The 12,652-nt window shown below is 34.2% G+C and overlaps 1 protein-coding gene across 1 annotated transcript; it reads left to right on the forward strand.

The window, feature by feature from the left end:
* Positions 1–2,650: 2,650 nt before the first annotated feature.
* On the forward strand, positions 2,651–8,403 carry LOC137951354 (14-3-3-like protein GF14 iota). The gene is made up of 7 exons (XM_068797958.1): positions 2,651–2,824; positions 5,084–5,390; positions 6,893–6,980; positions 7,061–7,170; positions 7,243–7,391; positions 7,892–7,938; positions 8,031–8,403. The coding sequence occupies exons 1-7, from the start codon at positions 2,752–2,754 to the stop codon at positions 8,034–8,036; spliced, it is 780 nt and encodes a 259-aa protein (XP_068654059.1). The 5' UTR covers positions 2,651–2,751; the 3' UTR covers positions 8,037–8,403.
* Positions 8,404–12,652: the final 4,249 nt, after the last annotated feature.

The raw sequence follows: 12,652 nt of genomic DNA on the forward strand, positions 1-12,652 counted from the left end.
CTTCGTGTCAGATTACAAAGGCTCTCCTTGCACAAGACTCTTCTTGTGAACTAGGTCAAGTTAAACTTGTTTCAATTATGTATAGGCATGAATACGGTGAGACAGGGAAACACGTCTGATACAAATTTGGCGAGCTAAGGACAATGCAGAGGAACTTCGTGTCGGACTAGAAAGTCTCTCCTTGCACTATCTCTCCTTATGGAGTTTTATTACATAATTACTGTTTACTTTTTTATAAATAATATGTATACTTTAATTTTATTTTTATTTTTACATGCCAATTACTTGATATAATTGAATTATTACATATAATTATTAAATTTCGTGTATTTTTATTTTTATTATATTCAATGTTATAAAACCCAACTTATCTCACCAACCCATAAAAGGTAATATTTGTTTTTTCTTTTCTTGAATTTTTTATGACCTCTTATTTCTCTTTATTTTGTAGCTTGACATTTGTTGGCACCAATGCGAATATCTCCTTAAATATAGATTAGATTGACATAAAATTTTCTCATTCTGAAACTAGACTTTGATACCGTTCATCCAAGTATAATGTCTTCATAAAATATATTTATTTTAAGAGAGAATCTGATAGATTTTGTTCTCTGTAATATGGCCGAATGGATACTCTTTCTTCTTTGGCCAGAATGATCATTGAACCTTTTTTATATCCCCCTCTAAAAAAATCAGATTGATAATTGGTTTGATAGGGTAGAAAATAGACTTACAAATATTTCTTTTGACATATAAATATCGATATAAATTCTCATTTTTATGGTATAAAATGCCTAAAAAATGAAGCTTTTTGTTGTTGCTTGAACATCTTTTACAGTCTAACCTTTGCTGTTTCAAATATCGATTTTCCTTTGTAGAAAACTTCAATTACAAGACTTCTTTTTACACTGGAAAGTAGACTCAAAGATATTTTTGTCAATATATAATTTTAAATATTAAAATCTCAATATGGAGGTCAAAATTCCAAGAAAACAACAAGTACTCGGACTTAAAAGACTGAAAAAATGTATAATACGTACTTAAACTACTAGAGATGATATATCAGAAAAGGATCACATGATTTTTGTGGGTTGATCGAGTTATCTCATAGAACCCGTTCTGATACTATGTTGAATTTCTAAAAAAGAGAAAAAACTTCACTAAGTTGTTGTAATTTGAGTATATGAGCCTCTATTTATAATAGAATAAAGTAGTAGAGTCTAATTACAATTAAACTACCCTTATCACAATTACACCCAAAGTTTAACGCTTAAAGATAAGTCTTAGCATAATTAAATAATTGAACATAAATAAAAGTCTAACATAAAACACTTTTTAACTAAAAATTTTCTATGAGACTTCCTTCCATTTTGCTCTGTAAGACTTTTTGTTGTAAGAGTCTTGTGAGACTCTATTTATGTTGAAGAAGCAAGAGGTTTTGTGGTAGGCTCCTTGGGTAAGCGATAAGTATTCTACGAGAACAATGTCGGAGAACCATTCGGGGTAGGGTGCTATGCTAGGGGATGGTCCCTTTTTCTTTTGAGCCACAACAAACAATGTTATTAAGTTACATGTGAGAATAGTGTTGATTAATGCATTAACTCTAAAAAATTGTACTTAAGTAATCATAGAGAGGAATTCAATGCTTATGATCCAAGCTCTACTAATAAGAAACCAAGATAGGGTGATAGGGTGAGAAGTTCGGCAAATGATGGTGGACTACATGGCGCTTCTTAGCTGATTTGAGGGAATTAAGTTCTCACATATAGGGTAGAGAATGCAGTCACCGATGTCTTTGCCAAAATTGCCTCTGCCGAATATGACTTGTTGAAGAATGGTGTGTCATCGAGATATCGTTTTCCTAAATTCTCCATTGCAAACTCTATCTAGGCTAAATTGTATTAGGTTTAGTAAATTTCTAGATGTTTTGGCTTAGAAGGAATTGAAGATCACTTAAATTTTATTAGATCTCAAAAGTGAAAATTATTCTACATTGCCTTACGATTTGCAAATTCTCATTGTATACATCATAGTTGCTGTAATGCTGTGTAATAAAACTCACATCTAACCCTTCAATTGAATTGGGTTCAATTGGACCCGGTATTCAATTTGGGTCACATAAGAAGAAAAATTAGGAGAGGGTCAATACAACCCCGTTGGTTTGCCAGTTTAATTGGTAAGCTGGGTAAATTGGCTCTCAGTCAGCTAGGTTTCTCTCTTCCAATTTTGTATTTTATAAATTGACATCATAGTGATGTATTGGTTTGATCGATGGTCTAAAACGGTTCATTAGCTAAAATTGGGAGCTCTGAACCCTTACCAGGTGGACCGGCCCAGGCCATCTGGTCTTGATGAGCTGTTTCGCCTCTTCATCCTAATCACTACAAGCTGGGCCCGCAATCTAGGATCAGCTGACTCTTGACCTGGTTCTTCTGTAATTTTCTCGCTTCCAATAACGAGATTTAACCCATCAAACTCGAACGGGCGGCTGCGATAGTTCACATTAAAAAGAGGACATATCCATAGACGATTGTTGCGGGTTTCGTTCAAAGTGCGATAGCAGCTGTTGGATTGAATCGACTTTCTGCCAGTTGCTCGATTTTTAACCGCGGGATTTCCTATATAAACCCGCTTTCGACATTTGCGGATCTTTTATTTTATTTTGCGTTCCTCTCCCATTTCTTACCCCCGTTTCTTCTTGTTTTTTTCTTCCTTTTCTTCTCTGCGGATTTCGAGTGCTTCCATCTCTAGATGTCGACGGAGAAGGAGAGAGAGAACCATGTCTACATGGCGAAGCTATCCGAGCAGGCCGAGCGTTACGACGGTGAGGCTCTGGTCCACGTTCTCTGTGTTGATAGGTTGCTTGCTGGCATTTCTTTCGATTTTATTTTGAGAAAAAAAAGGTCGGGGTTGCTTGAAATCGTATTTTCTGGGATCGGATAGTTCATGATCGTATTCTCTATTTGCTGGCTCTTGTTTTTCGAATGATGTGGAGACGAATGCCGGCTGATCTTTCGCCTTCTCGCTCACTTTGCTTTGATTCGTCAATTATTTACTGATTATGACCTATGCTGAGAATACTTTTATTGCTGTTTCGATTATAACCTTGCTAAGTGGTGTGAACGTGAAGTGATCGATCTACATTTTCCTATTTATTACACTTTCTAAAGTTGCTGTGGTTTCATCTGACGATTTGTAAGCGTGTTTTGACCCTGATGAAATGCATGGTTCATGTTTAAGTTGACGATCTGCTGCATTTGGGCATGCATTTAATCCTACTGGCATGATTTGATTCATTTGTTCGCTCTATTCTTTTGTTGACTTGATAAAGTACTTTTTTCATGATGTATCTGAAGATATAAACTCTAGCAAAGCACCGGTCAGATTCATAGAAATGTCAGTTTCATGTTGTTATTTAGGTCACTAGTGGAGTCTGCGCTTATCTTTATTTTACTAAAACTGCTTTAATAACGGTTGTGATTTTGAAGATTTTCCTTCTTTTCTCTTTCAGTTTCGAGGTAAAGATTTCCTACTTTCTAAGCTAGATGATCTTTTCTTTTTGTGATTCATAGTTCTCATTTTTCCACCTTCATAATGGAAAAGACACTAGAGAACATTTACTTCTTCTTGCTTGGTTTTATTCTCTTTTTATGAGTTCTTACCATGACTTTACACAATTCAGGTTTGGCACTCTTTTCTGCAAGCCACATTTCTAGTTTTTAATTTTTATATGTATTTTAGGTTGTGTTTGGAAAGTTTCATTTCTTTTGCTTTTGGCTGTTATCACTTTTATTGATTCTTTCTTTAGTTTCAAACATCCATTCTTATTCAAGAAAAAAAGAGTTTCTTATTTTATTGTTTAGTTATATATGAAATCATGGTGTCCATATTTTGTAGATTTTGGTTTTCAAATTCTCTCCGCAAATTAGCTTAGTTTATTCTATGTCATATTAAAGATGTTCTTTAGCTAGTCAATACATACGGCACTGCAGCCCAATTGTGGAGCCACTACGATCTGTTTATTGGCAGACACTTATTTAATTGTCAAAACCTGTAAATCCTCTGTTAGCATTTGTATGACCTTATTATAAAGCTTAAATTGCTTCTGTTCATTTATTCTGTCTACTGCGCTGCAGTTTTAATAAGCTTTGAGGTATCACTCCTTAGCTATTTAGTGGATTTGGTGGATTCAACTACTTGCACTCAACTATACCATGGAAGTACTAAATGTTGCCAGCAGCAAATGTTGCAAAACACTACCATTTTGGTTTTTATTTTTAAAAATGTTTTGTTGTTTCCCTGTATTTGCACCTTTTATGTAGTCAAACTAAATGAGTTCCTTTAGTTTCTTTTAGAGGAAATGATAAAAACTGCTCAATTTTTCCATTTTGATAAGGTGGTTCTCTTCTCATCATCTTTGTAAGGCTATTTGAAATGTTGAAAAGTTTTTAGATTGATATGCTGTCACCTGGATTTGATTGTTTGCTAGCATTGTGTTTTTGGTTGCTGCGCAAGTATTCTTTCAGTTATTCTATGTGCAATTTTGAGGATTTTTATTGTGTCGGAGTCTTGCCAGTGTGCTGTATTTGCATAGATGTTTCACTGCATTTGGTGCTAAGGTGCATGTTTTGAACATAAAATGTAATTGACGGGTCTTTAGTTTAGGTAAATTGTGTATCCTACAGAGTGAGATTTGGCATATTTGTTGAAGGAAGCCCTCAATATTTGATAAGTCTTTTGAGGGTTTTTTTGGGTCTTTTGATACTCATTTGACACCTGCAGGTGGGTTAACTTTAAGAAGACAGTTGACATGGTTGCATTGTTGCTATCTGCTTGTTATTATTCACTGGAAAAAACATTACGTCACCCTCCATATCTGCATTGGAACTTTCTATACAGTAGCTCTTGTGATGGAGTGCTATGCTTTTGTATTCAAAATTGTATACTATCTTGATTCATTTATATATTAGTTTACTCTCCCCTACCTTGTTTTAATTCCTCTTTTTTATTATTTGAGATCTCTTGGTTGCAGTCAGATTTCCTTTACCTTTTCATCACTTGTTTTTTTTGTGTGATGATTTAGAGATGGTGGAAAGCATGAAAAAAGTGGCAAAGCTTGATCTGGAACTGACTGTTGAAGAGCGGAATCTTCTCTCTGTGGGTTACAAGAATGTTATTGGGGCACGCCGGGCATCGTGGCGCATCATGTCATCAATTGAGCAGAAAGAGGAGTCTAAGGGAAATGAGCAAAATGTGAAGCTGATCAAGTCCTACCGCCAGAAGGTGGAGGAGGAGCTCTCAAAGATCTGCCATGATATCTTGACCATCATTGATGAACATTTGATCCCTTCATCCAGCACTGGTGAATCAACTGTTTTCTACTACAAGATGTAAGTATTATCTGAAAATAATCCTTGTTGTTGCAAAGAATGACCATGTCCTTTTTATTATTGTTTTTTGTCAGTTACCTGTTCAGAGTGAATGGATTCTCAAGAACTGTTTCGTTCTTCCTCACAACATTTGGATTAATAATATTGATAAAGAGACTGTTAGAGGCAAACTGTGCCTGACAGTACTTGTTTCATTAACTAGTTTTTCTTCAAAGATTTTGATAGAATGATACCTGAAGTGGTGGAAAACATGTAAACAAAACACAGCCAATCAGCTGTACTGGAGCAAATGGCTTGGATAGGTTGATATAGATTTCCTGTAATTTTCTTTGAAAATGCTTATAGAAAATTTGATCTGTGACTCTTCACCAAAAACAAAAACAAAAAAAGACATCACAAATGGTTGGTACTTAAGCAGTTCTTCTTAAAGATGATACATGAAATGCAAGATAACATTATTACTGGCAGAAGACAGGATAAATGGGGGAAAAAAGGAGTTCTTGTGCAATATTCTATTATTTTCTCTAGGAAAGGCGTCAGTGGTATCTGCAGAAGAAGCAACTAGTAAGAGCATTAAATGGTCAATCATGGTAGTATTTTGGCCTGACTACAACCAAACTGGACAACAATAGGTTTTTTGGGCCTGACTGCAACCAAACTGGGCAATTGGTTTTTATATCTGAGTTCAATTTTAATGACAGTCTGGGTTCCAGTTCAGAAAAGTGCTAGATATTACTTCTCCACATGTCAGATGTTGAATGTCAAACCAATCAGTTGAAAGCACAGCCCTCTGACTGAGCTACTGAGGAAGACATTTCTTAAGAAAGCTGACTCTCATTCTTTATACTATCCTAAAATGAGAAATTGTGGAAGAACTGTTTGTGTGTATTTCCACTATTTTGACTTCTCTTATGCTTATAAATTACTTCCTCTGTTTGACTGCAACTTATCCTTCTGTGTATAGTTGTGGAATTGAACATCCAAATATGCTGCTTAATAATGCTTACTGAATTATCATCTAGATTAGAGATTGTTGAACTGTGGATGTTTTCAAATGGTTATTAGTTACATAGGAATGCTTATATGCATTTGCAGAACATATTGCTACTGTTAAACGAAGATATGTTGTGCATATTTAGTTAATTGGTCATTCAGATATGAGGTGAAGCAAGACATTGCTCTGGCTTTGTTCTTGTACTTGGTATTAAAAATGACATGATTGTGATCTTGTTTGATTAATATTGCTTATGCTTCTGAACAAACTTTATAAAGTTGCTTTGAAAGTAGTGTTTACTTTTTTCAGTAGCACATAGACAAAATACCAGAAGGAAACAAGGAAATGTATTCAATATATTGCTTGAAGATTGCAAATATGTTTTATAACAATGACCAGAAAATTAAATAAAGAGGAGGAAGGAGGGGAGGAAGGGCATTTACATCGCCTGTGTCTTCTCTTAGAATATCCATTGTTCTCATTTATGTCATCTACATACTAAATGCAGGAAAGGGGATTATTATCGGTACTTAGCGGAGTTTAAGACTGACCAAGAAAGGAAAGAAGCTGCAGATCAGTCATTGAAAGGTTACCAGGCAAGTGGTCACTAAAATGCGTGCTGAATTCTTTTCTGGTTAGTATGTCTGGTAACACCTGTTCTGTTACTTCCTCCTAGGCGGCCTCAAACACTGCAAGCACAGATCTTCCATCAACACATCCTATCCGTCTTGGTCTTGCATTGAACTTCTCTGTGTTTTACTATGAAATTATGAATTCCCCTGAGAGGTAATTTTGATATCTCAGATTGTCATTTATGAATGAAAGAAAGAAAATTTCTCATATGATGTGACTTTACAGGGCTTGTCATTTGGCCAAGCAAGCGTTTGATGAGGCCATAGCTGAACTAGACACATTGAGTGAAGAGTCCTACAAGGATAGCACCTTGATCATGCAGTTGCTGAGAGACAATCTCACCCTGTGGACCTCTGATTTGCCTGAAGATGGAGGTATCAATTTAATTTTATTTTCGAATAATTTGTAAAGATGAGGAAAATGAGACCCTTATGAAATTGCATTTTTCAAAAAATTAAAATTAAAATTGAAGAGGATAGGAGAGATACAAGATAACTAGAGAGAAGAAAAAAAAGCAACAATGGATAAAACATTAAAAAATGAAATATCACTTTTTATGGAACCTAAAGAGTTGGATGGATTTAGAAATTTTACTTCAAGATTACTAAAGAAACATTAAGGTCATTGCTGGATACAGGAGGAAGTGACAAGCTTTCTCTTTAAAAAGTGAGTAGTTGTTCATGATTCAGCAGCATTCTCATCTTATCTGTCAAAAATGACTTAGCCCATTGATGTAAATGGAAGGCTTGTCAAGTGGCAACATGCCATTCCCTTGCCAAATGGAAAAAGGATGATAGCACGATCATTTATCTCTTTGCACGAGAAAATAAAAAACATCTCTGACACGATGGAATTTTTTTGGGGAATTTTTCAGGTGAAGAAGGATTCAAGGGAGAGGAGGTCAAAGCCGCTGAGCCTGAGGTAATTCATTTTTTTGCCCTGAACTTTAGATTTGTATTTGCGTTTAATTTGTCAACCTGACGTTAACAACTCAATTCTATGGTATTTTGTAGCAATGAAGAGCAGTTTGGAGCCAGTCTATCGCATTGCCAGTGATGTTGCTGGACTATCCATTGTTTTTGCCCCCTGTAGCTGGTGTTTTTCTGTTGTTTGTGACACAAGATGGCTTCTTGGCATCTTCCTTTACCTCTTTTGTTGTTTTTCAGTTTCTTTTTTCTTTTCCTCTTCTAGTTTTCCTTTTAATGTTAATGGAGGTGAAAAGCATTCTCTTTATGTCTGCGTTTAGGATAGAAAACAAGTGGGGAGGTTGCAGGTGCGTCTTTTTTTTTTTTTCTTATGTTATTTTCTGTCACCTTCCTCAGAACTCTTTTGCCGTAGAATATCTTTTACTCACTCAATATAATCCTCTACTATTGTTAAATTAAATTCCAACTGGTACCTGTAGTCTCTATGTGGTTTTAATGTTAAAGATGATGTAGAGGCAATGAGTTGTGGCATTCTTTCAAAAATATTACTCAAAATTCGAGATAGTACTCATCGTAGCATCTAAGTCAATTCAGTTCTCTTTACTAGCCCAAGACAGGGTCACGAGCAGCTTAGCGTGAAGGCACATGCGAAGAATGCCTGTGCTTTTAATACCCAGTATAAGAAAAAAACGCTTTCGGGTGGATGGGACGGAGAGTTGATTCCTGCGGTGAGAGACCACCAGGGGTCATAGTGATGTAGGTTTTGGAGCAAGTGAGACCAAGATCAAGCAGTAGGGTTCTGCTGTAGTTAACTGATCAAATATCAGTAGTCTGACGTAGTTGGTGTTTTTTGGGCTTTCCAGGCAGTTTCGCGGACTGAGACCACCAGGGGTCATAGTCATGTAGGTTTTGGAGCAAGTGAGACCAAGATCAATCAGTAGGGTTCTGCTGTAGTTAACTGATCAAATATCAGTAGTCTGACGTAGTTGGTGTTTTCTGGGCTTTCCAGGCAGTTTCGCGGACTGAGGAGCCCGGCACTTGTTTCGATACATGGGTACTGTCGCCACTTGTATGACCGTCACGTTAAAACAAAAAACAGAGAATCAGTTAAGGGACGTGAACAGTGCTCTAAAGTTTACTTTTTTCCGAAACTTCCAAATCAGATAGGAGTAATTCTGGAACGTACCGTAACTTTACCCGAGCTTTTAGGCATGGGAGAGTTTTTTCTTCTTTTAAATATTTGACATGTTTAAAAGCCTAGTTCACGTGCTTGCCTTTCGCCTCATTCTCCCTTGCTGTGTCAAGGGTGCTTTTGAGTTCTTGGTGGTCAAATTCAAGAATTAAAAAGAACAGTTAAAGAGATCGCCCACTCTCCCGTATTCCCGGCCAAAATTACTGAAATCGGCCTCATCAATCATCAGGGAAATCACAGTAGCTATCAAATACGTTGACAGAAGATGACATGACTCTCATGACAGCCCGTACTCACCAATGCTCACTCCATTATGTCAGTACGAGGTTCCCACTTTTCATTTATGTATAAAATGACAGTAATTCCAAGTCAGAAACATCTTTTATACTTGCTTTGGAATGTTTAAAGTAACGGGTACAAGCGACAAGCTTCCATTTATATGCTTTTGTTCCCGTTTCCACACATTCTCGGATAAACAATTACAGAGCATCAAAGAAATTTTTGTTGCAAGGAAAAAGAGGAAGAGGACAGAGATAGGCTTAGCAGCTTTTAGACTATTAGTTAATATACGCACGAGAACGATCGAGTAAGCTTTCCTGTTTGTTTCTTCTTCTCCCTTTAAAATTTCACTCCTGAATGAATACTTTTCTTTAATATTTTGACCACCATCAATGCCTTTTAAAACTGAGAAAAGAAGGGGAGTGAGAGAGAGAGAATAAGCTTGACAATGATGCCGATGATAGTTACAGGTGATTGTTATACCCAAGATGTGGATTGTGAAATGCACCTTAAGAGCTTGAGAGTGACTAATCGAAATCCAAATAAAATTCTCAAGTGAGAAAAGTTTAACAAGTGGTTGATTATTCACAGACTTCATCTTCTCATCCTCTCTTTTGAACTCTGTTCAATATGCCCAAAAAGATTAGAGAATCACAGGGAAACTGACACATCTGATTAGAAAATTATGCAATACTCCAAGGCATCCATAGTTTAGTGCTTAGAAGAAGGAACTAGTAAAAAAATAATCCAGTGATTTCATTCTTACATATGCATTCACATTCGTTGAATTTCAGTTCAATTGGAAATAATTTCTTTGAAACTTGAACACTAAACAACTTGGTTTTCGGCCAACGGTGGTTCGAGTTAGAATTGATTACTCTTTTGTGTAGATTTATGTGCATGATTTTTGTTTCATAAAACCATTGTTGCCATTTTGTTTTTGTTTTTTTTTTTCTTCTTCATCGAAACATATATACATACAAACCAATTGTTATATTCTACTCAATGCTTTTCTAGATGATTTTAAAGTTCTAAATTTAAACTTAGATTGTAAATGAAGCAATGTTAAATTAATCGAATTTATGTAGTCAAGACAACCAGACGAGTTTCAAGGTAAAAATTAATGTTGCATGTAAGAATCTAAGACAACTTCAATTATGTATAATTTTTTTAATTATAGACAACACATATTAAAATTTCGAATATGAATAAATGATCCATTTTTTTCTTTTACTAAATGTTTTTGTATGTTGTTTTTCACTTTTGTTATGTTTTCCATCTTCGAATGGGGAAGATTGGCATCATGCCTCCATCGTTTCATACTGGCCTTTCTACCGATACTTTTGGATTTACTTTTTATTATTACTTTTCTCTTCAAATTTTAGTTTTACTTCAATGTTTAGATTTTTAATTTTGATAAAAAAATAAATTAATTTAGTTTGTTCTATTTTATAATGTAAGGCCATCACTTTATCATCATAATAGTATCGATATCAAAAGATCCTTATCATCAAAATCTCTTTATTTTGTTAGCACTCAAAAAGAAATCTATAAAACTTACCATCACATAATGGATCGAGAAAAACAAGTTAATAGATAACTTCATTACAATCTCATGCAAAATAATTTAAAACATAACTCAAAATAAAATTATAAACAATTAAAATAAAAATAAAACAAGAAATTTGATTCTAGGAAATTGGACTAAGTTATAGAATAGTACTAATGATTTATATTCAATTAAAAATTAATCATGTAGACATGTTAGATAATTATTACTAATGAACTAGTTAATAGATCTCTTAGTTGTTCAGTTCTAAGAATTGTGAATAGTTAGTAGCTCACAATTAGTTGGTCACCTTCTATGACTTACTAATCGTTAGGCCCCACTAATCCAATAGCTTTAGCAAGATGTATAAATGATCCAATCAGTAGGTCACAATTACAATCAATTAACCATGGTAAGTTCGTTTTTTTTTTTTTTTTTTTTTTTTATGGATTTGTTTTAGTTTTGTTTAGGACTTATAGACTGTTCTATTATATATGAATTTCACTTTCACTCCACATTTGCATCTATCATATGTTAGTTATACTTTGTATATTTTTCACTTTTTCTCTTCGGCGAAAATGGAAGGCGATGTGTTCTACAAGGGTGGACAAGACCTCATTGTGTCATTTCATTCCTCCTTACTCCCCTACTTCTTACGAAGAAAAAGGGAAAGGGAAGTTAAAAAATTAAATGATTTCACTTTTTATGTATTATTTTTAGCGTAAACAACAATATTATATAGCATGATTAGACACATCTTATATGTCAATTAAATGATAAATTCCTCTTAAATCACATATTCTTACATTGTATTGGAGCATAAGAGTATGTTTAGTTTGGAAGTTAAAAATTCTTTTAAGTTGTGTATATTTTTATGATATGTTAATTGGATAAATAACCATAAAAATAAAATTTATTGCATCTAAGAACTTTGTTGAAGAGCAAATATGGAGGAGTCTTACATGCCTCTCACAATAAGAAGTCTTATAGAGCCAAAATGATTATGCAAGCAGGTTTCACAAAAGAGTTTCAGTTTAAAGGTGTTTTAGTTATGTTAGTCTTCTATTTACGTTGAGTTATTTAATTACTTATCTTTAAGTGTTAGAGTTTGGGTGTAATCGAGACAAGGGTAATTTAATTGTAATTGAACACTACTATTTTCCTCTATTATAAATAGGGGTTCATGTACTCTGATTACATCAAGTTAATAAAATTTGTATCTTTTTCATAAATTCAACAAACTTTGTAGATGAACCTTCAATGAACCTAATAATTTTATAAAAGTCATGGTTTTTAGAAAAATATGATTTTTTTTTGTCTTTTAGGTTCGATTAGATTGACAAGATGGTTTTAGATGACTCCATTATTCAAGTTTGTTCACTTTCTTATACACAATGTTACACTTTTGTTATTTCTTTTTTAACTACTTATGTTTTTAATTTTTTTTTTTTGTGATTAATATGAAAGAAATCTAAAACACCTTTCTATCATCATACATTATTACAATTTGACAAAACTAGGAGGATATACATCTGCTTCCACTATTTTCTTCGAGTTCAGGCATGTGACTTATTTTATAGAAAAAAACAACTAAGGTGAAACTAACTTAATGTAATCACAAAAAAAAAAAAAATTAAATTTTTTAAGATTTTAATTACTAATTTACCCTTTATTTTTATCTATCGTATT

This window comes from Aristolochia californica, unplaced genomic scaffold, assembly GCF_029961685.1.
Source record: "Aristolochia californica isolate CCGP_79_NKW_82.1479 unplaced genomic scaffold, dmAriCali1.0.hap1 SCAF_15, whole genome shotgun sequence".
NCBI classification, from domain to species: domain Eukaryota; kingdom Viridiplantae; phylum Streptophyta; class Magnoliopsida; order Piperales; family Aristolochiaceae; genus Aristolochia; species Aristolochia californica.

Coding starts and splice junctions, on each gene's coding strand:
- LOC137951354 (XM_068797958.1), top strand. CDS start 2,752: ATGTCGACGGAGAAGGAGAGAGAGAACCATGTCTACATGGCGAAGCTA. Junction 2,825..5,083: donor GCAGGCCGAGCGTTACGACG/GTGAGGCTCTGG, acceptor GTGATGATTTAG/AGATGGTGGAAAGCATGAAA. Junction 7,392..7,891: donor TGATTTGCCTGAAGATGGAG/GTATCAATTTAA, acceptor GGAATTTTTCAG/GTGAAGAAGGATTCAAGGGA.